Below are 27167 nucleotides of genomic sequence, written 5' to 3' on the forward strand. Positions count from 1 at the left end.
ACGTCATTCGTCGGACAACCTCTGCGCAATCGATCGCAGCGGAAAAAGGTTACAGTTTCTTCCGAGGACGAAGCCACGGTTCATTCTGTGCGTGCGATTCTGTGATTGCATGCGCGCAATGATGTAGTGCATTCTGGTGCGGACAGTCGAGATTCGAAGTTGAATTCCACCGGAGTCAGTGACACAGTTACAACCTCCTTCGGCAGTGCGCTCGACGAGCGAAGCAAATTGGTAGGCCGTTGCTTGCGCCAGGCAGGGAGGGGTTTGCAGCAGCTAGTAAAAGGTGCCCGAGTGCTGCGGCATCATCGGCGAATCCGAGAAAAAAAGTAGCCACTCGTTGTGGTGCCTGTAATTTGCTCGATTTGTTTTCAAGTGCGTAAAGAAGTGCTTCTTTGAAGGTGCGTGCAAAAGGCGCACTCGAGCGGGTTGGTGCGTGAAGTGAAGGAAGTGCGAAGCGGACGTAACCGTGAAAAAAACAGAGAGAGAGAGAGAAAGTGATACGGGGAGAGTGAACGAGAGTGGGAAAGCAGTGTGGCAGGTACACTACACACAAATAGCTGTCCAAAATCCGGACATCAACGATAAAGGAAGCAGGATTACGACGACCACTTAGTGCACAATCATGGAGTCCCTCATTCCGATTGTGAACAAACTGCAGGATGCATTCACGCAGATGGGAGTGCACATGCAGCTCGACCTGCCACAGATCGCTGTGGTTGGCGGGCAATCGGCAGGAAAATCATCTGTGCTGGAGAACTTCGTCGGAAGGTCAGTGGTTGTGATTTAGTGGGTGTGTGGATGGGGCCGAGGGGTTGGGTTTCATTAATTACTCATCCGCTAGACCCCATCATCTCTCTGGCTTTAATCGCCCAATAATCCCTGACCCTCGGGAATGTGGAATAGAATGTCATGGGGTTTTCCTGTAAGGGAACCACAAAACAAAAGATCCTTTTTCCTTCCGTTTTTTTTCCTTTAGCTCTTACATTTATCCTCATGAAAAGAGAATTTTCTCCCCATTCTCTCATCCACCCAGTCTCTCTTTTCATCTGTAGCACACACAAAATCAAGAACATCCCTGCGAAGGAACTGACATTTCCGTCGTTAAACACAAGACGACAAAAAAAATGATTCATCCATTCCGCCCCAATACGCGCACGGTGGGGGCTGGATATGATGCTACACGATTCATGCTCGTTTGTGCGTTAAAGGGGGGTGTATTGTTGGCGTACGGGGTTGGCAAAAATTGGGGAGCCTTTTGGAGAGCATGTGAAAACACAAGCTGTGCTTCAACTCTTCGCATGGAGAGTGATTAGGCGGAAGTCCGAACGAGCAAAAGAGATATCTGCGCGAGCGCAAGTTAGAGAGACAGAGAGAAAACGACCGAGAGGTATGTGGTACCTCCCCAACCACCATCCTTCGGTGGTGTGATATCAGTTGGGAAATAATCGATAATAGAGTAAACTTTTATCGGGGTGGATCGCCCTGTCTACAATTCACCCTCGCGGGTTACCTTACTAATGACACAATTTGGGCCTTCGTAGAAGCAGGTCCTATGAAACGGGCTTTGTCTCTTATCTAAACGGCTATGGAGTTTGTTTGTGAATTTGTGTGATTCGTTCCATTCCCTTTGCTTCCATGGGGTGGTTTTGCATCCGTCGTCTAATGCTCCTAGATGACCTACCAACTGGTCTCTCGACAAACACACAAGTAAACATACGTACATGCACTACTATTTCTTTCGTAACGTCTGAGAAAATTCGTATACACAATGCAATCTCCTCGTATGCCTAATTCCATCACGCTAGAAACAATTAGGGGCTTTGGGTTTCCTATCGGGCACATATTTTTCTCTTATGAGCCAAACACAAAAGAACAACTCTTCGCATCGAGAGTGATCAGTTTAGTCATTTTAACATTGAAATTAGCAGTTTGATGTGCAATGCAAATGAGTGAATCATCCATTTGAAAAACCGTAAATTCATTGGCAGGCTTTGATGGCCGACAGTATCGTCGCCTACTGAAATCGAGGACTATGTCAATGGAAAACACAATCCCTTCGAAACAAACTCACGCGCACACTTTTCCACCCATGGCAGGCGCACTTCCGCATTCGTCCTTTCGACGAACTGCGAAGGAGGAAAAAATTACATAATATCGACGATAACAGGAACGGCTGACAGCTACTCTTCTCGCCGTCGAAAAAAGAGAGCAACAGAGAGTGAAACACAGGACACCCGAGGGAAAGTCCTGGCGAAGTGCTGTAATCTGTTTCTGTTCCAGGACTGCTATGGGATATGATTTGCTTTCGGCAAGCCACAAAATGAGAGTTATATGAAACGTAAATGCTATATTCCAATGGAGTAAAGCTACGATAAACAATGTAAACATGCAACGATAACATGCGATTTTTATCTACCGTTTTTCTTTCTTTTTCACTTTCATCTGTTCACATAGGCTAAACTCTTTGGGGCGATAAGTTTTTTTTTCAAAAAGATAATACAATACAAAGCAAGAAGAAGTCTGTATTTTGGGCACTTTTTCAAAAGAAAAATATCTCGAATCTAAAAGCTTTAAAAATACATTCATAGTAACCAACATACTACCCATAGATTATTTTTAATGTTTAATTTATTTTATTCGTTTTACAGAGATTTCCTTCCACGAGGTTCTGGAATTGTGACTCGCCGTCCTTTGATTCTACAGCTCATCAATGGAAACGTTGGTAAGTAACACATTCACAGCTACGTAGCAATTCATGAGACGTTGGTCATATCCTTCACTTTTTTACCTCAAATTTTCAGAATTCGGCGAATTCCTTCACCAGAAAGGAAAAAAGTTTACGAATTTTGACGAGATCCGCCAGGAGATCGAAGCGGAAACCGATCGAGTGACTGGAAGCAACAAGGGCATCTCGAATGTACCGATCAACCTACGGGTATATTCGCCGCACGGTAAGTGAGGCATCCTAAGGTGCAAGATGTAACGTTGGTTGAATTGACCAGATTCGTAACACACTTATTTCTTTCCCATCTCATCTCAGTACTCAACCTGACGCTCATCGATTTGCCCGGCTTGACGAAGGTTCCGATCGGTGATCAGCCGGCTGACATTGAGAACCAGATCAAAGGTATGATATTCCAGTTCATCCGTAAGGAGACGTGCCTGATTCTGGCCGTTACGCCCGCCAACACCGATCTGGCGAACAGTGACGCGCTCAAGTTGGCTAAGGAGGTCGACCCGCAGGGCGTTCGGACGATCGGCGTCATCACGAAGCTCGATCTGATGGACGAGGGTACCGATGCGCGTGACATTCTCGAAAACAAGCTGCTGCCACTGCGCCGCGGCTACATCGGTGTCGTTAACCGCTCGCAGAAGGATATCGAGGGTCGGAAGGACATCCACGCGGCGCTGGCGGCCGAGCGCAAGTTCTTCCTGTCGCATCCGAGCTACCGGCATATGGCCGACCGGCTCGGTACACCCTATCTGCAGAAGGTGCTGAACCAGCAGCTGACCAATCATATTCGCGATACGCTGCCGGCCCTGCGCGATCGCCTGCAGAAGCAGATGTTGGCGCTCGAGCGCGATGTGGAGCAGTATAAGCACTTCCGGCCAGATGATCCGAGCATCAAGACGAAGGCTATGTTGCAGTAAGTGTTTCTCTTTCCCGTTTATTATCGTAAATATCTGTTCTGTTTAGAAATAACGCTTTTATGGCACACATTTGTCTGTTTTTTTTATTTTTAAAGGATGATTCAACAGCTCCAGTCGGATTTCGAACGTACAATTGAGGGCTCCGGGTCAGCGCTGGTCAACACAAACGAGCTGTCTGGCGGTGCCAAAATTAATCGAATTTTCCACGAACGGTTGCGTTTCGAAATCGTCAAAATGTCGTGCGACGAGAAGGAGCTGCGGCGCGAAATTTCGTTCGCCATTCGCAACATCCATGGTATCCGCGTCGGTCTGTTCACGCCCGACATGGCGTTCGAGGCAATCGTGAAGAAGCAGATCTCCCAGCTGAAGGAACCAATCCTGAAGTGTGTCGATCTTACCGTGCTGGAGCTGTCTAACGTGGTGCGAATCTGCACGGACAAGGTACAAGATGGAAAGAAGGGCTACGAATGGTGCTCACAATTTATTATGAAATATTACTTCATATTTCAGATGGCTCGTTATCCGCGTCTGCGCGACGAAACGGAGCGTATCATCACTACGCATATCCGGCAGTGCGAGCAAAAGTCCAAGGCACAGATGATGCTCCTGATCGACTACGAGCTGGCCTACATGAACACCAATCATGAGGATTTCATCGGCTTCGCCAAGTAAGTGAATCCGAAAGTGATGGGGAAACCGCGAAGAGCAGTATGGCATACGGTCAAAGTTCGGTTGTTTCCAATTCCAGTGCTCAAAGCAAAACCGAAAACGCCGTCAAGACGGGTACACGCAACCTAGGCTCGCAGGTGATCCGCAAGGGTCACATGTGCATCCAGAACCTGGGCATCATGAAGGGTGGCTCGCGACCGTACTGGTTCGTGCTGACCTCCGAGAGCATTTCCTGGTTCAAGGATGAGGATGAGAAGGAGAAGAAATTCATGCTGCCGCTGGATGGGCTCAAGCTGCGCGACATCGAGCAGGGCTTCATGTCCCGGCGACACACCTTCGGGCTTTTCAATCCCGATGGTCGCAATGTTTATAAGGTATGGCGATGGAGAAGAGATTTCATAGCTGATAGTTGCAACTGGAAGCTGAGCGTTTTTTGACATCGTTTTTCTCTCTTTCAACCCAGGATTATAAACAATTGGAACTTTCCTGCGAAAGCACCGACGATGTCGACTCATGGAAGGCATCTTTCTTACGCGCGGGTGTTTACCCCGAAAAGGACACTCCTGCCAACGGTGATGAGGTAAGTTGGCTGTATAACGTATTCCAGAGAAAATCCCGCATCTCAAAACGATGGACCCAGTTTAACCCGATGGGATCTGCTTGCCCCACCCGTTTCGCCAAGAAACGTCAACAACTTCGACACACCTATATAAAATTTTCAATTCCATTTTCTCTATTCTTGCATTGCCAACATCTAAACCATGGCAGACGGAAGCCGAGGTTCGTTTTCTTGTACGATATACATTTCAGCTTGGTTTGGTAGCTTTTTGCTTTTTATTTATGTGTTTGTTCTCCATTCTCCTACCGGTGCGATTTTCCACTTCACATTTCCACCTATAGATGGATACAATATTTGGTGGTTGTCCTCTCGTCCATGTGCTGTACTGTGGTTCCGTAATAACCGTGTGGTTAGTTCACGTCCCCTGAGCGCTGAGGGGATAAGGGAAAAAGTCATTCCCTTAGGCAATCATAAAGTCAAAGATGATCGTTGTCACATGTCTCCAGATCTCACATATCGTGAACTGTCTGGCGATATGAGTGCTATGGGAATTGAGACTTCCATGATTTGCAAAAAATTACTGATCATCAGACCTAATCGCATCCTCAACGGGAGGACCTCTCTTAGTGACGATTAACACCGTGGTTTGTTTTCATGTCTCCTGCTGCCCTCTTTCGCTCGATAAACGAGAGGAGGCACACTTACAGCCGATCAACGTTAACCATTCCTCAAGAAAATCTTCTCTCACGTTTCCCGACGGTTTGTCCAGGCCAAACTTCCAGCACATAGCCAACCATCCCCAAGACGTTTGCTTTTCGAGCGTTTTATGTTGATCCAGTCTGTTTCAATGTTCGTTGTTCCTTTTCAGAAATCGCTACCACCTCTGGTAGCCAATGATCATAAGTCACACAATGAAGTACGCAGTAATGTATTCACATGGTTTAGTTTTAGAGAAGAAGCTGTTTTGTTTAGTAGTTTGGTGGCATTGTTGATGTATCGGTCTGATTTGTTTGAAGCTTGACTAACAACTAAATATCTCATGACACTTCATCACCGAAGTAGAATTTGGACATCTTTTTATCCCCCTGCCCAATTTTAATGGCTGTGACGTTGAGTTCGTCCCATAGACAACAAAGTTACCCATCTGGAAAGAGATTCTTTAGGATTACAATCACTTGATTCTCACATGGGTTATAATCTAAACATATCTTCCCTGGTAAATATACTGGAGCTTCTTTAACGACAGTCACGCTTTCGACGATTAATTGGTTGTCTTCATGCAAGATCAGGATTAGTTTAACAAAGTTCCATGGAACACGTACACTTTTCCAAATCGACCGAGAATCCATTACCTAATAAATGGATTAGATTATTGGTTTACACACTTCATAGAAACCTGTGCATAGAGCTTTATTACTTGTTTAGAGTGCGGTTTGATGTCCTTTGTACACTAACATGTCAAGTACTTAGTTTGAAGTCATGGTTACTAATGGGTGTAAATCTACATAATATAAAGTAGATACGATCAACTGAATTTAATCCGTGTCCTTTTAGGGAGGCACATCCTCTCTCAATCTGAGAAAAACAAAAAAACAGTTTTATGAAGATTTCTATTACCACAAATGTCCACACTAAACAGCATCAGTGACGTCTAGTTGAATGAGACGAAAAATAACACTGTACCTTTTGAAAATATAAAAAAAAACTGTAAACTAAATCTAGTTGGCTAGTCGCTCGCAACCGATTTCCAAATTGCCGATCAATCGTCGATGGTCCACCAATTGGTTTTCAATTCACATAGAAGCAGTTGTGGACTCGCGCACATCAATAATGAACGGGTAGAAAGCTTTCTCATGGAACTGCCATCTTAAACACGTTATTAGCTTTATTTTATCTTTTGATGTGAGAGAACGGCATTTGCTTTGGATGGTTTTGGTGACATGTTTCAACTACTTCCATATTGTCACAGGAGAGCAACGAATCGGGACCGACCGGCCAATCGCTTGACCCGCAGCTGGAGCGACAGGTCGAGACGATACGCAACCTGGTCGAATCGTACATGCGCATCGTCACCAAAACCACGCGCGATATGGTCCCGAAGGCCATTATGATGTTGATCATCAACAATACCAAGGATTTCATCAATGGCGAACTGCTGGCTCATCTGTACGCTTCCGGTGATCAGGTAAGAATCTATCTATGGAGCTTGGATTCCGAGAAGAAGTTGTTTAACACAGTGGAGTAATTATTCTAGGCCTCGATGATGGAGGAAAGCGCGGACGAAGCACAAAAACGCGAGGAAATGCTGCGAATGTACCATGCGTGTAAGGAAGCGTTGCGCATCATCGGTAAGTGTGATTGAAATCAGGCTAGTTTTGGGTCGTAAATGAGAGTGTTTTGTTTTACACTGCATGTTCCAGGTGATGTTTCGATGGCCACCTTCTCGACACCCGTGCCGCCGCCGGTGAAAAATGACTGGCTGTCGAGTGGTCTGGATAACCCGCGGCTGTCCCCACCGAGTCCGGGTGGTCCGCGCAAGGCTGCACCGCAGCAGCAGGTAGGTTTTATCAGTCATCCATTTTACATACAAGGGATTTGGTTTTGATCTGTTAATAATTACCCTAGGGTTCCCTTGGCTCGATGGGTGCTCCGGCTGGCCGAGGCCCACCGCCAGCACCGGCTAGTGCACGACCGGCACCGGCAATACCAAATCGACCGGGTGGTGGAGCCGCCCCACCGCTTCCCGGGGGCCGACCCGGTGGCCAAGCCCTACCGGCTCCATTGATTCCATCGTGAGTATTTCATTTTTACATTTCTAGAATCTGACCCATTCAATTGGGCTCTCTTCCTTATTCCACCTTCTCAAATTCTCTACTCGAATTTACTTAAAAGAAGAAAAGAAACACATTATCATTGCATAACAAATGGTGTGCGAAAACCAAAAAGTTCTAGGATAAGATTTGTCTCTGTGCTTAACGAACGTCTGGCGCATTTATTCGATATTTAATCATATGTGCAATTTGTTTGTGTGTTAATGTGTTTTAAACCGTGTTGATGTATCTCAAACACGTTTCTTTCCAATAATTTCCCGTTCCTGGTTTTCCTTCAATACCTTTTCGATCCTTCCTGCACTCGATTAATTCCATACTGCTGCACGGTGGTTGGGTGGTGTTCCTTTTTGTTGTTGTCTGCTGTGTTATCACTATTATTAACTATCCTCCAAACCTAACCTTTACAGGCGGCGTTAAAAACTAACTAAATATTAGTGCGCGTGTGTAAGCATACAAAAACAAAAAGCGGCCAGCGGGGAGTGGTGTGGTGCGGGTAAAAAAGCAATCTCCCCATTGGCAACGTAAAAAAAAATCAATGCAAAATGCAATTTATATAGAGTTATTATAAATACAATCTATCCATATACACAAGAAAAGGTAAAACTAGAAGCTCGTTATCGTGTAGAGATTTTGTTGAAATGATTGGCGTAAAACGAAACAGAGATGGAGAGAAACACGTACGGATCGAGGGAAAAAACAATTCAGACATCAGAAAACTATTTCCACGTTATCTTGCAAAAGTTTAAGAAAATATTTTATCGTTAAATATGAACAACATCAATCGAAATTGCATACACACATGTAGGAGCATGTTATTATAAACAAGATAAAAACGCAACGGTGTCTAAACACACAAAACTACGCCTCGTTCATGAGAACTAGAGAAAAGCGAAAACCTATGACAGTGAAGAAACAATTAAACCTTACCCTTATACTGATCGTATTCTTTCACCCTTTGCAAAGTATAACGATTCCGGCAAACAATATGTAACAACACAAACAAGCTTTTCTCGTAACGAAAAGTTACTAATAGCTTCCTGCGAAGTGCAACATTGCAATACGAAGACGAAGTGTCATGTGGTCATATGTATTTCTATTGTTTTGGTTTGAATTTTTATATTTTTTCTTCAAATATTCTTTTACATCTCAACAAAAAGCTACTTTGAAGGGCCGATTAGTTAGTTAGTTTTCATCGCCTCTTGGTATGCGGTTAGGGAGCTTGTTGTGCGTGCTGCCAACCGAAGTCGGTTAGGCTAATTTTTTTTCCCCATCAACTGGCAAGGTTAAAAGCTCGTATACTTAAGCCGCACACATTGCAACAAAGCTCAAGCGAGGTTCGGTATGGATTTGGTAGAGGCAAATCGTTAAAGTAATTGTCACACTTTAACCCAGCATCACGTCTGTGTCCCAGTATTCTCCTTCATTCTCCCTCCAAAAGACACTAACACGTTGCTTCATATGTGCGCTACGTCCCGGAACTGTCGGTATTTGGTTCATGACTAAATTGTGTTGTTCAATCCTGTTCCCTGCTGCAACCCTTCCAGGCGTCCGGGAGGTGCGGCCGGCGGTGGTATGGCGCAGATGATCCCGGCCGGCGCGCGACAGCAGATTAACCAGCAGGTTGGCCAGGCCGTCACCAATGCCGCCATGAACGAATTGTCGAATGTGTTCGCCTCGAAGTTCAAGTAAAGTATTCCCACGCAAACTTTTACCCCACCCTCCTCCCCACAACACCGTAACTGGGCATATCTAAGAAAGCTCTATCTGTTGCTATAGTCTACCCATTCCGCACAAGAGCAACTACAAAACAAAGCAAATAAATAACCATCTTCGCTTCGGGCAGGTTCTGTAAAAGCCTAAAATTGACCGCCATCAGTTCTCCCACCGGCGGGGGAAAGTGTGTTTTTGTGTGTGTTGTTACTTATGTTGTTCAAAGTGGTGTACTTTCGTTCACTGTTTGGCAATGCTTTGTTATGTTCGCAATGGCTTGTGCTTTCAACGGTACGTTGGACAAAATAGAATGTGGGTGATCTGTCCTGTTTGCATATTGGAAACGATTATACAAAATACGATAACTTTAAATAAGAATCATGCATACCTACCAATCAAACCGATTTAACGTGTACACCTATTGCTAACAAACAAAACGAAGCAGCGATAGAAGCTAACAATTGAAGTAGCTGTTTGACACACCGGAATTCACCAGCACTGTGCATCAACTAGAACTCCCCTTCGACCTATGGTACCGTACCGGACGTATTAACTAAAAGAAGAGGAAAACTAAAATACCGCAAAACACCACACAACACTTTGCACAACATTCTGCACCATGCGCCACACGATAATAGGCCGATGCCAACATGTTGATGCCCTGTTCGATTGATTGTGTGTTGATGAAATGCTTAGTGTCTCTTTGTGTGTCTAGAATATAATGCATTAACATCCTCCCCTACATCACAAACAAGTTAGAATCTCGAGCGTAATAGGGTGACGAATTACCAAACCGAATGCCAGACACCGATACAGAAACCTCTGTTTTCAAAGTTTGTAAATGTCCGTGGTGCCATTCGCTAGCACGAGACCACTGCAACCAAACTAAACCAGTAAAAAATCCTACATTCTACTATCATACCAGTTTATGGAAGGTAACCTATTTAAATCCAATCCAAACTAACTCAAAAAAACTGGCAGAATGGAAAAGTTGATAGCATTTAGAAAAAAAGCAGAAATAATGCCTTTTGTTGGTGCATACCGAGGGTGAAAGAGGATGATAAACAATACAGCATCCAGACATACAAAAACCAAAATCCGAGGAGAGATATGATACTATAAATATTACCACAACGCAACACTCTAGTACCCGATAGCAACAACAAACAAACAAACAAACAGCAGAACAGTGAAATCAACTACACATATTGCGAGAAAAATGATATAAATATACACATATATGCATATAGAAGTATAGTTCAATGAAAAAGTTGTTCACTGTTTGCGTGCGCGAATATTAAAAGGAAACAAATAAAAAAACGCTTAACACATGGTAGAAATTAGTAGAGAACAGTAGGACCTCCGGAATCCGATTGGCTAGATCTGACGATCCCGTCAGTGAATCGCAGAATGGAAGTACGAAGAAGACAGTGACATTCGAATATCGCATAGGTCTACTTCCCTCATTTGCTGGTCTTGTGGCCGGGAAGCGCTTATGGATGGATGTGCCGGCCTGGCCGTGTCAATCTCATTTACAGTTTATGTTGGACTGTCTGTGTTCAGGCACGGGGTTGTCCTGAGACCCGAAGGGCGCCCATGTAAAGAAAAAGATTGTATAAAAACCACTCCCGCCACCTCGGCTGGCTTGCCGGCAATAGTAGGCCGTTGAATTCTTTTCAAATCGCATTCAAATAAGAAATGACGCGTTTCTCAATGCCTGCTTATTAAAATCAGTAATACTCGAGTTGCTACATTCCAACACCAAACAGACTGAACTGGAAGGAAGGAGAGCGTTTTTTTGTTTATTAAAGGAACGAAGACACGTCTCTCGGCTGAATCACTCCTTTTGAAAACCACTTTCGTTAGTCTGCGTACTGTTAGCCTTTAAATGGGTTCACAGGGCATTTGTTTTACATTATCATCCTTCATATATTCTCTCGTACAATCATCCATCCCTCTGGCCCAGAATGAGTGGGCTAAGGAGTTCAGTTGAAAATTGTAAAAAAAAGAAGAAGATGTGAGTTAAAACAGCAGCCGGTCGTTATCGTCATGTTACTGTATGCATAAGGTCAATTAATTAGTGATACGTTTGTTGTTACTGAACGGTTGATTCGCATATGGGTGTTTGATATGTTTATCCAAAATGGTCAACTGCCAGCCACATTTCCTTCACACGAAGCGTCTCGAACGCATCGCAGCACACCATTGTACTAGCAAGCAAGGGTATTGACGAGTTTCTTCAAACCGGCGCCAAACCAGCACCAGATATAACGGTCGTTTGCATTGCGTTGCAGTTACGATAGCAATTTATTTACAAACTGTGTGTACCTACCACCACCGGGGACGATGATTGTCCTGTTGAAAAACAACCTATCCGACGATGAAGTGATTTCGATCCTTGCGATCCGGCGTTGGAGATGGAGTGAGCGGAAAAAAGCAGTCTCATTGCCTCGACGGTTGTATAGGAGAAAGCATGAGAAGAGATACTCCCATTAAAAATTACCCAACGGAAGAAACTGTATTTAAAAAAAAGGATGGATACATATTTATGCATATTTACTGATCGAACGTAACCACCCCAAAAGAATCCCTATTAATTCTAAATGTGTGCAAAGATACCAACGCAAGAACAGAAGAGAGGAACAGTAAACATCATTTGACAATGTTTAGAACTCGAAATACACACACAAAGGACAATTTAAACGAAAAATGGATGAATCTATTTCGCTTTACATAATATTATTTTTTGTTTGCATTCATCTCGGAACAGGTAAAGACATGTTAGACATGTTCTTTTACCAACTTTCTTCATTTTGATGTTGACTATCAAGATATATTTTACTGTACCCCTCGTAGAGTATCAAGTACATTTGAATATCAATCAGACCTTACATAGCTACGTGTTAATAGCTGTGATGCTTGAATCGTCGAAAAGTACTGTAACACTATGCGTTCGTTTCATGCTTACAACTACTGGAACTTCTCATCTTACCCCAAAAACCGAAATTCCTTCCTCATCTACTAGCAATATGTTACAAGTATATGTAGTATAGCCGGAGGCTAAAACGGAAATCGAAAACACACAACACAAAACCGACGCAATATGCAACAAGTGGTTCACTTCCGTCTCTTTGTGCGATTCACGATTAGTGATATGTGGTTAATGACGCTTTTAGGGATAGTGGAAATAGTACGGAACCTATTGCACTTCCACCCGGATATTAATAGGATTACTGAAACGAAAGATCGTATTGACACGTTTTGACCGTTTTCACCGATAAACAAACCTCTCCTCCCCGTACCCTATGAATGGAGATTATATTGAACTAAATTGCGACGTTACGGATCCTTAATGCGTTGACTGCTGTTATCAATCAGCAACATCAAACTCAACCTTTAATCCCGACCGGCGGTATGAAAAATTCCTTACAAACTAAAGTGAAACAAACAAGCAAGAAAACAAACAATTTAAACTATATATAAATATAGATGTCATCAGTTTTAACCCGTAATCTGCACTCATATTAAAGAACGACGAAGGGTGATGAACGAGTAACGAGTAACAAATGATGCGAACAGCGGCTAACTTTTACTTTAACCACTTAACCGTGCATGAAGAACAAGAGTAAGGAAGAAAAAAAAATGAGCAGCAGACGAAGGATATGAGCAATAGGTGAAAAGTAAAGTAAAATCGCAAGCCAACTAAACCAAAACCACAACTCATTGACAGTATGTAATAAATAAAGTACATTAAAAAGAAAAAGATGTAAACCGCTAAACTAACGCCTGCTACGTGTGAGAGCCCGGTTCGATGATGTAAAAGGTGCGTGAAAGGACGAGCAAATATGAGTACATACATGAGAACGAACGAAAACAAACGAAGCAACAACCAACAGAAACAAACAAAAAATATACATATTATATCTATTCTATGACAGAGAAAAATAAAGTATAACATAATTAATTGGAATTGAAATGGGGTTGGATGGAAAGCTATAATTTCTCAAATGCATGATACTTGCCTGACATGTCTCTTTGCTTACGATTTTCTAATGGTGATTGGTAAACATTGGTGGAATTTTCAGCAACAAGTATGGTATTGTTAACACATTTCTCATCAATTTGGTCATATTATCATACTCGCTTATTTGCCTGTGTTCTGTGTACAACTTACTTATTCTGTCGTTTCGTTTAGTAAATTAAACATGCGTTATGCCGTTTTCTAGTTTGGTAATGCTTTATTTGACCCATTGCTCATCTTTTTCCGTTAGAAGACCTTCTGTTTTTGCTTTAAGACAGGTTCCATTTTCATTTACTTATCTTTTCGTTTTTCCATTTCACCACGAACGTTCGGCCTCCTCCTCTCTAACGCCAGTCGGCCTGTCCAAAATGCCCCACCTCGTTTACCCGAACGCCCGTACAATGCCATGGGTCGGCCGTAAGCGGACAAGACGATGATCGCAAACAGGCGGAGCCAGCATAGGACGAGGATCGCTACAAGGAAGAAATGTTGCCATCTGGAGCGTAATGGTGAAAGCGGTGGACGAGAAACACTATTAATTTAGTTCGCGGATAAAGTTCCGGACCCCTCGGCCATTCTGCAGCATAACTGATACATAATTCACACACAATATGACACATGTGCGCTCCTTGTCTCTTGCCCACGCCTGCTACTGTGAAGTTAGTGAAAAGGGCAAAAGTAGCGAAATCATTCCGCATCTAAAAAAAACGCAGTAAGCGCTTCGATTCTAAACTGGTAACTTGATTTGAACCTTGCGAATCAATCGTTGCTAACTTCCGCGCCGCCGAAAGATGGTTCCGGCGAGGAGGAATAGAGTATGCTATAATTTATGTGATCTTCGCTAGGAGGATTCAAACGCGACAGGCCACTAACACGGGTCAAAACGTACCGAATGCAGGGTGTATAGTGTAGGGTAAACATGGTAGAGGTAACTAGGCGAAATGTATTACACGCGCGGACATGCGAAGGAGGAGGCTACTAAGGATCTTAGTAATGCCATTTGCTTTCCTTCTGATCGTCTCGACTGATCGTTATGGCGCACCTTCGTTAAGTGATGTTTATTTGTTTGTTTTTTTTTGTCGGCTGTGCCTTTCCTGGTGCTCACAAGCTCCCTCGCTTTTGTTACAACTGTTGTGACTGCTACTAGATACCGAGCAAAATGCCGAAGTATTAATTAAGTAAGCGCGATGAGTGCGTCAGTCTAGTGGGAATGAGTGAAGGATCACTTCAGCTGCAGCACATGTGGTTGTGCTGGTGCAATTTAACCGGTTAAAAAGGGTAATATAGAAGCTCTTTTCGAAATTATTGAAAGCTATCAACCATAAGCTAGACACTAACTGTGACCACCCCGCCTTGGAGGCGGTGAATGCCAGGTCAACTAGACTCTTAGCCGAATGCCGATGCTTAACTAGCTAACTACAATAAACTCCGGAGCGAATGGAAATGTATGTATGTTATGACCTTTATGTACACGTATGTCGGGCGCAACATAAGCTCGTGCTGAAGTATTATTTTGTACATTTGTTGTGGTATATTTGTAAATAAATTGAAACGCCGGCTGGTAGGGAAGCGAATTCCCCTTAATTTTTTTTTTCCTTGCTTACGAACCGAAAAGTTCGAATTTAACCCTATTAATGGTCCAATAAATCTGGCGATAACAGATGATTGGGTGGAGGGAACGACGTTGCGTTATAAATTACGTGGACATGTTCCTCCAGAGGACACGTCAGAAGTATTTTATCAGCCTATAGAAGTTATACAAAAAAGACAAATTCTAACCGTTTTGTTTTTGCTTCTTCAGCATGAGTAAATGAATTGATATATAATTTATGTCTGTAAAGCAACATTTTTATTTTCGAAAAGACTCACATAAGACGAATTATTTTTGCTTAGAAATTGTCTGATCTAGTTATCCGAAACGTGTTAATGTGATATATCACGCACTGTTGAGAAGGTTTCGAATTTAATAACATTGTTGCGAATTAGTTTTTGACAGCGTTCTTTATATTTGATATTGTAAAGAGCAAACGCTTATCGATTTTTCTGTACTTTTGCCGATACCTTCTCTCTGTCTTGAAATTCTTCCGTATCTCCTATCCGACACTGACACAACATAGTACCGTTTGTGACCGGAACAAAAAAAAACGAGCTTATCCGGTACCAGTAAGTCTCCGCCTGAGCCTCGGTCTGTCGTCTCGTTTTGCCATCTCCAAGGAAATGCCCTAGTATCGCTCATCTAGACGAACAGTGAACAAGGCACACCTCCGTTCCGCTTCTGTTCCGTTTCCGGATGAGGGACAAGCGAGTGCGCAATAAATTAACATCCGGTGGTATATAATGTGTGGGGTGAATTAGGTGATGGTAGAGGCGAGACGGCAGTAGATGGTGGATGCTACAAAGGTGCCAACAATCGTGACGATGACGGCCAGATCCAGCGTACCCGGGCGACGTTACAGCTCCGTCCTGGCGTACTTGTGCTTAAGCTCCTCGATACGCTTGATGAAGTCAGTCTTTTCCAGGCACCCATCGCACTCGTCGTCCCAGTCGGAGAGAATTTTCTTGAGATCGCGCACCTTGAGCTTCTTCAGGTCGACGGTATTCACATCGATTTGTTTATCTGGAAGTAGGTGGAGGTTGAAACGTAGTAAAGCAAGCTCAAGTGGGGAGACCTCATGTGGGGAATCCTGGACCCCGGATTGTTGATTACTTACCAAATCGTAAATCACAGATTTGTGCGTCCTTCTTCTTCAGTTTCTCGCAAATCTTGTCAGCCGGCATGGACCAGCTGAGCGGTTTCGAAAGTTCTCCCAGGATGCCGGTGGCGGAATCTTCGACTCCACCTAAGTAATAGCACTGCATGGGAGATGTGGGTTAAATGGAACAATTAGTACGACGAGTTTAACCACCACTTATTATTTATTATTTTGTGTGGGCAATACTCACAAAGCGCTGTTCTTTGCTTTCTTTCTTCACGTTTTTACAAAACGTCCGGAACTCGTCCTCTATCCGTTTTGGTTCTTGCTTCACCTCATCCGACAGCGTCTCACTGAAAGTGTCCACTGTTTTGATGCAAACTGTTCCAAAAAGAAAAACGGGGTGTGCGGGTCGTTTAGCCGGTTTGCTGGTAGTTGCAAGAAATCCGTACCATCCCGAGGTGAAATCTCCATTTTTCCTCGAGTCTTGTGCTACTTACCTTCACAGTCGCCCTCCTTGAGAGCAATGCTGTGTGGAACAAGGAACACAATTAGGCCAAACGCGGCCACTAGCACCAACCGACCGCTAAGAATACGATGGGCCATGGTGAAAAGGGGTTGGGGTTTGTTCTTTAATTATACGCCTAGCGAAAAGCCTCTTTTAGATCCCCTCTGATTGTGGGGCACTTCCAAGCGTGGTGTTGTATCGTTGGTAGCGATCGACTCTGCACTGTTTTGGAACGGTAAATACTAACAGGCAGTGCGATCGACCGTTCCGTGGCGATTCCGGACGAACTTCGTGGCGATTCTAGAATTCCGCAGCTTCCCGGCCGCGTGTACCTGTCGGACTGTGATTGGCTGTTCGTAGCTACACGTATCTGGGATGTCAGACTGTTGATGTACAGCTGTCAAAAGTCATCGTTGATATTCTTAGATTTTTTAAAGTTGTTATCGAAATTACCAACGGATTAGAAATAAATGCGTCATAAATAATCATTCATGTCCTCCACTGCGTTGGAAACTATTGCAGCAGCGCTATAAATACGTAAATTGTAGTTTAACATTCGAAGGATTCCAGGTACTACGCGTAGTACGTGTAAAAGAGCATTCATCTACAACTGTCAGAAGACTCGATGAAAAGTCGACATACAAAAGTTCATCGATTTAACTATCCTGAACTTCTGATCCTTGTAAAATACGAAAGGCCTACGAACCAAATAAAACCTTTATGCAAAACCATCGTTTTTAAAAGAGATTTATAATTTCAAAGCAAAATTTTAAATATTCGCGAACGGTATCTATCCATTCAGCAAAATCGACTTTATTCTATAATTATTGATCCACAATTTGAATCATGTCAAGGGTTCTATAAAAGCCTCTAGTTAGCTTTTTCGTTTTTTTATGGCAACTTCACTACAATGATCAAACCGTCGCAGCAACGTGGAGTTTAAAATGGTAAATTTAATCAAATTATCCAAAGAATTGCCACCAATAAAAGCTACACGGCATTGTATTTGCAATAGAAAATGGTTTATTTTTAGTAACATCATAAATCTATAGTCTCATAAGCGATGCAGTGAGTCGTTGAGTTTTTAAAACATTTTCATGTCGGAATCAGTGCGCGAAAAGTGTTTCGTCATGTTGGCGGTTCCGAACACCCGATGATGTTCCCTTAGTCGCACTGCGTTTATCTGTGAGATAATAATACATGTAAAAATTCTTGGTCCAATTGCGCTACGGTTTAGCATTCAATTACCTCGATAAATCCGGTTGCCGAATAGGGTGTGAAGTTACCGTGAACTTCCATCGAGGCAAGTTCCTGGTTGTACACTGAGTTGATCGACTCGCGTGAGGTAACCATGACTGATAAAGAATAAAATAAACTTGACCATTAAAAAAAGAACTGACACTTTCCACGCATGGTACGTACCATTTCCCTTGTACATTTCCACCACCACCTTTCCGGACACGTTCTTCTGCGATTCGAGGATGCACTTGCGCACGTACTCAGCCTCCGGTGCGTACCAGTATCCGTTGTAGACATAGTCCGCCATCCGATCGGCAAGATACTTTTTCACACGTAGCACCTCCCGATCGAGACAGTAGATCTCCAGGTCTCGGTGGGCGCAGTGAAGGATCGTAACCCCGGGCGTCTCGTACACGCCGCGCGACTTCAGCCCGATATACCGATTCTCGACAATATCGATCCGCCCAACACCGTGCTCACCGCCGGCCTTATTCAGGAACGCCAATATGTCGAGCGGCTTCTCCATCGTCCTCCCGCTGACCAGCTCCGTAACGCGCACCGGCAATCCGGCCTTGAACACGATCTCCGCCACCGACGGCGTGTCCGGAGCGCGCGTTGGCGACTGCGTTAGCTGATAGATCTCCTCCGGTGCCGCCACGGACGGATCCTCCAGTATGCCCGACTCGTAGCTGATGTGCATAATGTTCGCATCCATCGACCACGGTGCCTTGGGGGTGGCGGACACAGGGATGTTCGAGCGCTTCGCATACTCCAGCAGATCCGAGCGGCCCTGGAATCGCTGGCAGAACGTATCCATGCGCCACGGCGCAATGACACGTATCGACGGGTTCAGCGCGTAGCAGCTCAGCTCGAACCGGATCTGATCGTTACCCTTGCCGGTTGCGCCGTGCGAAATGAAGCTACATCCACGCTGCACCGCCACGTCTATCAGGCCCTTGGAGATGCAGGGCCGTGCGAGCGACGTCCCCAGCAGGTACCGATCCTCGTAGATCAGCCCCATCTGGACCGCCGGCCAAACAAACTTTTCGACGAAAAAGTCCTTCATGTCCTTCACCACCACATCGCTGGCACCGATTCGGAGCGCTTTTTCGCGGGCCGCCGCAAAGTCCTCCGTTTGGCCGACATCGGCCATGAAGCAGATCACCTCGTACTGCTGCTCCAGCAACCATTTCAGGATGCAGCTCGTGTCCAAACCGCCCGAGTACGCTAGCAACACCTTTTCCTTGCTCATGATCGCTGGAAATACCTATGAACTGTTGTACGACGAACTTTACAACCGATCCGCGCTGGTAGACACTTGGAAGGAAACTGATGAGTTCTTCTCGATGCGATGCCGATTCCGAGGCGTATTATCAATCGTCATTCATGATACCCTGCATGCTCTTCTCTCGCATACTACGACCACCAGCCCGGATTATCACCTCACATGGAGTAACCTATGACCTCGGCGTCGTGATTCCGGTAGGGTAGCGCCACGGAGACACACTGTCCAGACACTGCCGAAGGGATCGATTCAAGGTGGGAAGAGTTCCGTCCGGCTCCTCAGTCCTCTCCTTTGCCAGAAGGGAGATGCTTTCTTTTCCGGCGACGATCTTCACAATATGTCCAAACGCTATAATTCAACGCAAGTCGGTTATTTGAAGCAGTTTTATTTGCCCAATAAATGTGTGTTTATGTGTTGTTGTTCTTTTTGTTTTTAATTTCGAAAACGCGTGACACGGAAATTCTCTCGTTTCATGTACAACACGAACGTGTTACTGTAAATCCTTCCGATAGTGCCCTCAATTTTCCATCGGCCTTTCAGCTGTGCCTGTTCTATTACCGTTCGTAAATTACCACTTCACGCGATTGTGTGTGTGTTTTTTTTTTGTTCATTTTCTCCAACTCTCAGACCCAACAAACAAGAACTTTCCTTTAATGGTTGATGCTTTCTTTGCCCGTTTGTTTTGTCGCTACTTCTGCTGGATGTCACTTAAATTTCAGTTATTTTTTGTTAATAATTTTCATCTAGATTAGAACATCTTGTTTTGACTTACTTTAACATGCCTACGACCCGCGGAGGGCTGGACGTCGGGTCCGGCTGCGGCTTGTACACAAGCCCCCCCACGGGCCCGGTTTGCGCACGAGATAAGTTCATTAGCTACTGCCCCTATTGCATTCGATCGGTGATCCTGCCCCATGGGATGGGTCATACCACATCTTTCGGGACGGGGGCATCGGTTTTATTTAGTTTGTTGTGTTTGTTGGTTGTCGTGTGTCGCACAATGTTGTGTTACTTTTTTATGCGTTTTGGTTTTGTTTGTTTCTCATGTATTTCATTTATTTTCGTTTGTTTGCAATTTGTTTTTTTTTGTTACTTTGTTTTATGTGTTTTGGAACGCTTACCAGAAGCTTATCAGTGTCAACAAGATTGAGATAGAGAGAGCGAGAGAGCTATTTAAAAACCAAGCCATGTTGTAAAAACGGGATTCTATTTTGCTACTTTTCACGGTGAACCGTGGACTTTGGTGATCGTTTTATTTTCCTACGTTTGGACGCTACGAGCTGACACAAAACTGCTGCTGGTTGTGTCTGTTGTTTTCGTTATTATCAATGTTTTTCTTGGATGAATTTAACATCTTTTAAAACCGCGCAAACAGATACAAAGGAATGCAAACATACACATAGTTTTCGAATAGTTTCATGCTGGTTTGCAGAGGTGAGCCATACTACAACAAGCTATATCAAAATTTACATCTCTTTCTAACGTAAAGCAATTATTCTTCCACTGCACGTTTTATTGAAACGACAAACGATAATTTTGTAATTGAACAAAGTACCCTCTGTACGTAAATTACCTTGTTTGCAAATTGGGAAAATTGCGAAAAACGAAAGTATTATCAACGTTCTGGGAGGTCTGACACTTCGAGTCAGCACAACGGGGGGCATACCATCGGACACAACGTTCTTCTTTTACTCGCCATTTACGCATTTTTCTCTGTCAATTTTTCCTTAAATATTATTGACTTTTACTTCTTTAATACATTTACTTGTATATATATATATATATATAACCTTTCTTCTGTCTCTCATATCTCAAGCACTTATCCATTTGATCCTTGGCTTTCAAAAATCAAATCTCGTTCTTCTACTCTTTTCTCGCATGTCCCACATTTGTTCGGCATGCATTGTCCCACAAACTCATATTTATGGTCAATTTACTTACTTAATTTTAAATGTGTGTATATGTGGGTGTTGGGTAGAGATACTACACAATTCTCGAAGCTATATAAGGGTGCGAAAATTCTCTTCCGAAGCGTATTTCTATCTTTGATAAAAAAAACAAAGGAAAACCTAACTCATAACTATATGGCATTTCCACATTGCACTGTATTGACGTTTCACATTGCAATTTTTACGTGTGAGTTGATAATTTTTTTTAATAATTATAATTTTGTCTTGTTTGCTACTGCCATGACGATCGCTGAACAACCAATCATGGTGCTAGCAGCCAATTGAGATGATCAGCAAAAGGGAAACCGAGTAAAGCAGATATCTGAAGGAAAAGCCCTAATTGTTTCGTGTTACTCTTTGCTTAAAATACTTCCACCGTCACCCTGATAAGGTTGAGTTTGAGTTAATTGTTTTCGTTAGGTGAATGAAAATAGTTTCACGATGTTATCTTAAACCATACTCAGCGTGTATCTCTCTAGTTTAGTTATTGCTCAACTGACGCCAATAACGACAGTAATCTAATTACGCAACAGAAAATAAGAGAAACAAAAACTTACAGATCAACAAAATACGAACACGTTAGTAGGCATCGGTAGTTCCGTTTCCTCCCGGTACACGGAGACGCCTTTGTTGCTCATTTCACTATATGACTAGCGTAATTCAAAGATAAGGGAGACGGTGTCACCCCACGTGGGACGAACTCTTCCTCTTCGTTCCCAGGAGTTTAGACCAACAGATGGCAGTACGAAGGCGATGGGCGTAATTTCGAAGCAAGTGAACAAAATCGAATCGAATATCTGTCACATGCGTTGAGGCTGGCCTACTACGATACGATGTGCGTAAAGCTGGATTTAAACGTTACATATTAATCTGTGCAGATCTTTGACGTCTACAGATTTCCTTTGTTCTCTCGTACCCATCGTCTGTCAAACATCCCTCGAGATATCCCGAATATCTCGGGGATGTTGGAAAGAGCTAAGGAAAAGCTGTAGACGTCAAAGATCTGCACAGATTAATATGTAACGTCTACGGCTTGCTTAAAACAACTCCGAACGAAGATGGAATGTTTCAACAGCGATCTTCATTGAAGATCGTGTCCCTTTGAAACAGGCTTATGAGCTGTCGAGCACCAGGATGGATTGGCGCGTGTATATATCGTACCGACTGGAGTATTATCATCACGATTTATATTTTTCTTTGCATGGAGCACGTTTCTTCATTCTTTTCGAGTTCTCACCAACCGCGACCTGCTCGTGATTGCTTTGTCCTCTACGACTCAACTTGCAGTTGCGCTGATGTAAGCAATAAATAAAAAGAAAAGCTTCTGCGTCTAAGGGAGACAGAAACTGCGGGGACTGCCATAGTTATGCTTTTACCCGGAGGAATAAACCGTCAAACACTTACAGATTACATACTACATAGCATTGCGTTTGCGAGTTTTTTGCGCGCTTTGATTTCCTCCCGGAATAGGAGAATTCAGAGATGGGAACACCGAGCTCGGTGGCCATGTTCTGCTGAGAGATGAGTTCGAAATCGTTCAAATTAACCTACACATCTTTTTCACGTACGGAACACGGCAGCAGTAGTAGTGCTGCCCCGTGTAAGGGGGAGGGCATTAGCTCCCGCACTCGTCCACACGACACTTGAACGATTTGCTTACGTCGGACAGAGCACCTTCAGGATGTAGTCCGTCAGGAGCGTAGGAACGGTTGGGCTGTCTTCGTTAATGGCTTTGAGTACTGGAAGAAACACGAGAGACAAACGGTTAACAATATATAATATGGAACGTAGGGCATTTTCAGTTTGTTTTTCGATACAATGACATACTTTTTATCAGGACCTGAAGTGTTTGGTTATCCGGTGTGCTGTTCAGCTGATAGGGAATGACTGTGGTGAGATACTTAGGATCCATGCCTGAGGGTGAGATAAAAAAAAAACGAATTCATTGCCAAATCTCTTTTCCTTACCAAAGTGGCAACTAACCCGAGGTGTTCTGGGCACCGGCCGAGCCTTTCCCGGCCGCTTTTCCCTTCTTCTTTTCCACGTGATACTGACGACGACGGTTTTGTACGGCCAGCAGTAGGGAGATGAACGTATTTTTCAGCTCCTTCTCGTACTCGAGCTCGTCACGCAGGGCCAGCTCGGAGATGAGAGTTTCGGAGAACTCGCGAATCAGCACCTCCATCTCCATGTACAGCTCGTTGAGCTGGGTAATCGACAGGGAGCGTAATTCTAAAACAGCAAAAGCATACCAAGATTAAGAATGACAATCGTAATCGTCGGATAAATGGTCCGATATGGTTCCTTCTACTTACTCTCTTCGTACAACGGTGATCCGAGGACCTCCTTTGCCTTTTCAATCACTTCACTCTCCAGCTGGCCATCCTCCGAGCCGGTCTCGTCCATAATATCATCGATCTCCTTGATCACTTCGTCGGCCGTTTTGATCGGTTCGTTGTCCGCGTGCAAACCGCCGAGAATAAGCGCGTGCATGTCTAGATCGTTCGCGACCGCTTCGTCCTCCGAGCTCAGGTCCTGCAGCAGCTCATCATCCGGAGTGCCCGGTTTACGCATTCCAAGCTTCAGTGCCGGCACGTGCATCTGTCGAGCGTACGTCTTCGACCAGTCGATCGGGAGAATATTGCCAAAGTTGCCGGTAATGGTCCACCACATTCTGTTGATTATGGAATTGGTTTGTTCATTTAGTTATTAGTTAAACATTGGGTATAGCAGTATTTAAATTAAAAAATAATGCCCTACTAGTATAGTTTGCAGGTATAGATAGGTCTTGGCTAATTGGCAGGGAATTCAGTAGATCAAGTATGCAATGAAAGATTGATCTTTTAAGATGGATAAAATATACACAAAACGTTGTGTTTATTAGGATGTGACCATCCTGTGGGTCGCTTTTAAAACCCCAAAGCGATGGAATCAAAATGAATCTGCAATGGAAAACGGGCAGTACAATCGATTCATCGTAAGCTACATTCTATTTTAAATTACGCTCGGAATGCGCTACAAAAGGGAAAGGTTATTTTTATAGGTCTGTCAAAGTACTCATTGATGCTATTCTATTTTGGGCCATCCAGATGACTTAGCAGTCCGAGCTTGGGAAAAAGTTTTCTGGACTGGAAAAGGTATTTTTCTTTCTGCTCCTGCTTAATTGTCGGTTCGCGTCCAGGCATTGTGCAATCGATGGAGCCTCGATTTTCTTGCTTTCTAAATAGCACGTTGGTACTGTTGACCGCAACAAACCACCGGCTAATTGCATTACAATCGGTGGCGCTCCACTGGTTCAAGGTCGGAAAGCCTTTCGGTGGGGTTGATATTTACTTCCGTTACATTCCACTGCTGCGACGTTTCACCTCGAGGGTAATCCTTTTTCTACTTGCAGCAAGTTACTTTACCATGACCACGTCGGCCGCCGTGGTTTGACATTTGAGGACACGGTTTTGCTTGTAGGAAAACGTGACTCATTGTGCCAGTGGAAAACGTATGTGTACATGCCAATCGAATAAATTGTGTTCATGTAACCATTTTCCATTTTGAGTTTCCAGTTGTACCAGGACTACCGACTATTGTGAATTCTACACAACAGTTATTTTAAATTTTGAAAGTAAAAAAGAACACTGCGGTAAAGCTACTCTCTATGATTTATTAAGTCGCCATAAAATGCTGGCTTGATTCAATCGTGCCATTGCATGTCCTCAGAACACTACTTGCGGGACGGGCTGTACCATTTCTCTATTATTGCCCCATTGAGCCAGCCTTCTTCGATCGGATCACCCTTCTCTGGCACGCCGATTGCTTGTCGTAATAGTCAGCATAATAATTGGTTTTGCATATGTTTCCATTGCCGTGACTTTTGCGGTTTTGGTTATTTGTGAACTACACGAATACAACCAAACGGGAAGGTATTGTGATGAGCACAAAATAAAAAAGAAAAATAAGGCATATTGCATAAACATAACTGCAAACCGTAGCGGCTTATCATCGTATGCTGCAACAAGAGTGCAACGAGGCCAGTGTTATATGCCAGTCGAGTCAAGCGGTTCGGATCGATGACGAAGATTATCGATTTGAACCTAATACAAGCAAAAAAACGCCAAGGAAGTGAAAGATGGTGTGGCGCAGGGGCGTAATGTTTGTTGCCACCGCTTGGCAGCGTGGATAATGAGTAGGAAAAAAACTCGTGTCTATTTTCCACACTCGCAAATGCATGCTGACCAATCCATTACCTCATGAGCAGCATCACAGTATGCGATTTTATGAGCTACCTTGTTTTACTACATATCTTTTTCGGATGTCAAACATCCTTTTTAAGAAAAAAAAGATGGTCAAAGCTGTGCCACGATGTAGCGTGACATCAATTTAATGGCAATGGGGCGCCCAAACAAACGGTCCTCTATTACTTTCTACTTTAGTACCGTCTTTTGGCCAATTTCGCTACGGACATCAGGTCGCGGAAAAACCCCCGTCTCCGCAGGTTACCAGGCAGCAAACATACACACACGCACATGGTGCACCATTGGAAACGGTTCTTTGCTGACGGCCGGACGTGGGACTACCATTTGTTCGGGAAATAAAATTAAACTGATGACTAATTTTGCTCCATCCATTAACCCAACGGATGACGCTCATTCCTCTTGCGCTCTTCGCGTATCTTTGCCGCGATGGTCCCCTCCAAGGGCCCACCCCCCAGGCCAGAGGGTGTATCACCCCGTCACCCGTTTGGCCCACCGTGATAACTTACTGGCATTCGTTCATGATTTCCTCCTGCGAGCGAACCTGCACCGGAGCCAGCTCCTCCACCGACTGCTCGTAGTTGCCGAAGCATTTGGTAATTTTCTCGTCGAACGTATTGACCAGGTCCTCCAGGCTGCCGGTGAACGCTTCCGCAAAGTCTACGTTATCCTTGAGCGGGCCTACTTTGATGTTGTTATTGTTGTTCGCGGTGGTCGCGCTGTTGGTCGTGTTGGTCGTATCATCGCCACGCACGGTGTCATCCCCCAGCAGCAGGTTGTCATTCAGCTCGTTCAAATCGTCGTCCTTTTGCTGCAGCTGCTGCTGCGGGCTGAGGCCGTCCACGGAACGGAGTGACTCTTTCAGATTGTTCAGATTTAGGGTGTCACTGATGGCGACCACCTTGTTGTTGGTGCTCCCGCCATTCGACGACTGGTACTCGACCGGGCCCCATTCGTCGCTCTCCTCGAACTGTGCCAGTGGTGCCTCGAATTTGAGTTCAGCCATCTTATTAGCCAGGTCCCGCATCACTTTGTATTGCGCAAAACTACACACTCGCGGACTGTGGAGAGGAGACCGACCGTGGGGCTTGGGAGGAGGGTTATGTCCTACGCTCACTTGGATTGTACTTTGCAGGGACAGGAAAGAACTTTTCTTCGCTTACTCGTACGTTACACAAATGGAAATCTTCTTGCAACCAAAACACTGTACTTTTTTCCACTGCTTAATCGGGAAAACCGCCACCAAACTTTCTCTCATCCACCACTTGCCACCACACTGCTTGCTGCACGGTCACCGATGGACGGGGGGGATCTGCTTTTTTCTGCACAACGCTGCACACACGACCCTTTGGCTGCAGAATTTACTAGCAAAGACGGAGGCAACAACTTCCACCAAATCCAGCACGGACCCGAAACGCGCACCGTGGTCCAACACAAACCGCGACGTAAATTCACTAGAAATGCCCGTCGGTCGATACTGTGGCAGAACAAACGGTTGGCCTCTCTCTTGCGTGATGAAAATTTTGCACCAAAACCCCCTCGGAAACGCGCACCCGCCTCGTACGTATGCACTACGGGCCTCTCAGTACGGAACAAACACTCTTTCTCCAGGCGGGGTTGTTTTTTTCGTTATTTGGACGAGAAAGAGCGTAGAGCAAAAAGAAGCAAAAACACCCCACACAATACTGCATTCATTGAGGGCCGCACGTTTAGACCGCGGTGTTGAGATGTAGCACAAGAGTGGTCCAGCTGCCGACGCCAAGCAGTTTGGGTGCGACGTTGTGTGCAGCTACCATTTCGGCGAGATT

The 27167-nt window shown here is 44.4% G+C and overlaps 4 protein-coding genes across 9 annotated transcripts; 1 reads left to right on the forward strand and 3 right to left on the reverse strand.

Moving 5' to 3' along the window:
- The first annotated feature begins 1 nt into the window (after position 1).
- Positions 2-13958, forward strand: LOC131259682 (dynamin). Of its 4 annotated transcripts, none has more exons than XM_058261248.1 (14): positions 2-768; positions 2649-2722; positions 2802-2951; positions 3041-3647; positions 3747-4092; positions 4162-4319; positions 4379-4694; positions 4784-4900; positions 6849-7064; positions 7134-7227; positions 7300-7436; positions 7505-7671; positions 9255-9395; positions 13796-13958. In XM_058261248.1, exons 1-14 carry the CDS (start codon positions 623-625, stop codon positions 13860-13862), a joined length of 2736 nt encoding a protein of 911 aa, XP_058117231.1. In that variant the 5' UTR covers positions 2-622; the 3' UTR covers positions 13863-13958. The 4 variants fall into 4 exon arrangements, with proteins under 4 accessions (XP_058117231.1, XP_058117232.1, XP_058117233.1 ...); XM_058261249.1 differs by having other exon boundaries at positions 4400-4694; XM_058261250.1 differs by lacking the exon at positions 9255-9395.
- Positions 13959-15276: 1318 nt separating this feature from the next.
- Positions 15277-22658, reverse strand: LOC131260580 (mesencephalic astrocyte-derived neurotrophic factor homolog). Of its 2 annotated transcripts, XM_058262344.1 has the most exons (5): positions 22392-22658; positions 16635-16663; positions 16385-16515; positions 16153-16294; positions 15277-16058 (listed from the first exon to the last, which is right to left on the reverse strand). In XM_058262344.1, exons 1-5 carry the CDS (start codon positions 22475-22477, stop codon positions 15892-15894), a joined length of 555 nt encoding a protein of 184 aa, XP_058118327.1. In that variant the 5' UTR covers positions 22478-22658; the 3' UTR covers positions 15277-15891. The 2 variants fall into 2 exon arrangements, with proteins under 2 accessions (XP_058118327.1, XP_058118326.1); XM_058262343.1 differs by lacking the exon at positions 22392-22658 and having other exon boundaries at positions 15279-16058; positions 16635-16977.
- On the reverse strand, positions 17727-19133 carry LOC131259801 (argininosuccinate synthase). Its single transcript, XM_058261391.1, has 3 exons — positions 18065-19133; positions 17891-17997; positions 17727-17825 (listed from the first exon to the last, which is right to left on the reverse strand). The coding sequence occupies exons 1-3, from the start codon at positions 19131-19133 to the stop codon at positions 17727-17729; spliced, it is 1275 nt and encodes a 424-aa protein (XP_058117374.1).
- Positions 19701-26931, reverse strand: LOC131260579 (fasciculation and elongation protein zeta-2). Of its 2 annotated transcripts, none has more exons than XM_058262342.1 (5): positions 25869-26931; positions 23431-23789; positions 23117-23347; positions 22943-23029; positions 19701-22854 (listed from the first exon to the last, which is right to left on the reverse strand). In XM_058262342.1, exons 1-5 carry the CDS (start codon positions 26384-26386, stop codon positions 22772-22774), a joined length of 1278 nt encoding a protein of 425 aa, XP_058118325.1. In that variant the 5' UTR covers positions 26387-26931; the 3' UTR covers positions 19701-22771. The 2 variants fall into 2 exon arrangements, with proteins under 2 accessions (XP_058118325.1, XP_058118324.1); XM_058262341.1 differs by having other exon boundaries at positions 23099-23347.
- Between the last annotated feature and the right edge of the window lie 236 nt (positions 26932-27167).

This window comes from Anopheles coustani, chromosome 3 (assembly GCF_943734705.1).
Source record: "Anopheles coustani chromosome 3, idAnoCousDA_361_x.2, whole genome shotgun sequence".
Taxonomy (NCBI): Eukaryota; Metazoa; Arthropoda; class Insecta; order Diptera; family Culicidae; genus Anopheles; species Anopheles coustani.

Bases quoted from the DNA above. Each gene is read 5' to 3' on its own strand.
- LOC131259682 (XM_058261248.1), top strand. From the start codon at position 623: ATGGAGTCCCTCATTCCGATTGTGAACAAACTGCAGGATGCATTCACG. The intron at 4,695-4,783 runs GTATGGCGATGG...CTTTCAACCCAG, and splicing joins ATGGTCGCAATGTTTATAAG to GATTATAAACAATTGGAACT. The intron at 7,672-9,254 runs GTGAGTATTTCA...CAACCCTTCCAG, and splicing joins CCGGCTCCATTGATTCCATC to GCGTCCGGGAGGTGCGGCCG.
- LOC131259801 (XM_058261391.1), bottom strand. From the start codon at position 19,133: ATGAGCAAGGAAAAGGTGTTGCTAGCGTACTCGGGCGGTTTGGACACG. The intron at 17,998-18,064 runs GTACGTACCATG...ATTCTTTATCAG, and splicing joins GGAAATGTACAAGGGAAATG to TCATGGTTACCTCACGCGAG. The intron at 17,826-17,890 runs GTAATTGAATGC...ATTATCTCACAG, and splicing joins CGGCAACCGGATTTATCGAG to ATAAACGCAGTGCGACTAAG.
- LOC131260579 (XM_058262341.1), bottom strand. From the start codon at position 26,386: ATGCGGGACCTGGCTAATAAGATGGCTGAACTCAAATTCGAGGCACCA. The intron at 23,790-25,868 runs GTAAGTTATCAC...CATAATCAACAG, and splicing joins GAAATCATGAACGAATGCCA to AATGTGGTGGACCATTACCG. The intron at 23,348-23,430 runs GTAAGTAGAAGG...TTGCTGTTTTAG, and splicing joins ATCACCGTTGTACGAAGAGA to AATTACGCTCCCTGTCGATT.
- LOC131260580 (XM_058262344.1), bottom strand. From the start codon at position 22,477: ATGGCAGTCCCCGCAGTTTCTGTCTCCCTTAGACGCAGAAGCTTTTCT. The intron at 16,516-16,634 runs GTAAGTAGCACA...TTTTTGGAACAG, and splicing joins CAAGGAGGGCGACTGTGAAG to TTTGCATCAAAACAGTGGAC. The intron at 16,059-16,152 runs GTAAGTAATCAA...ACCTACTTCCAG, and splicing joins AATCTGTGATTTACGATTTG to ATAAACAAATCGATGTGAAT.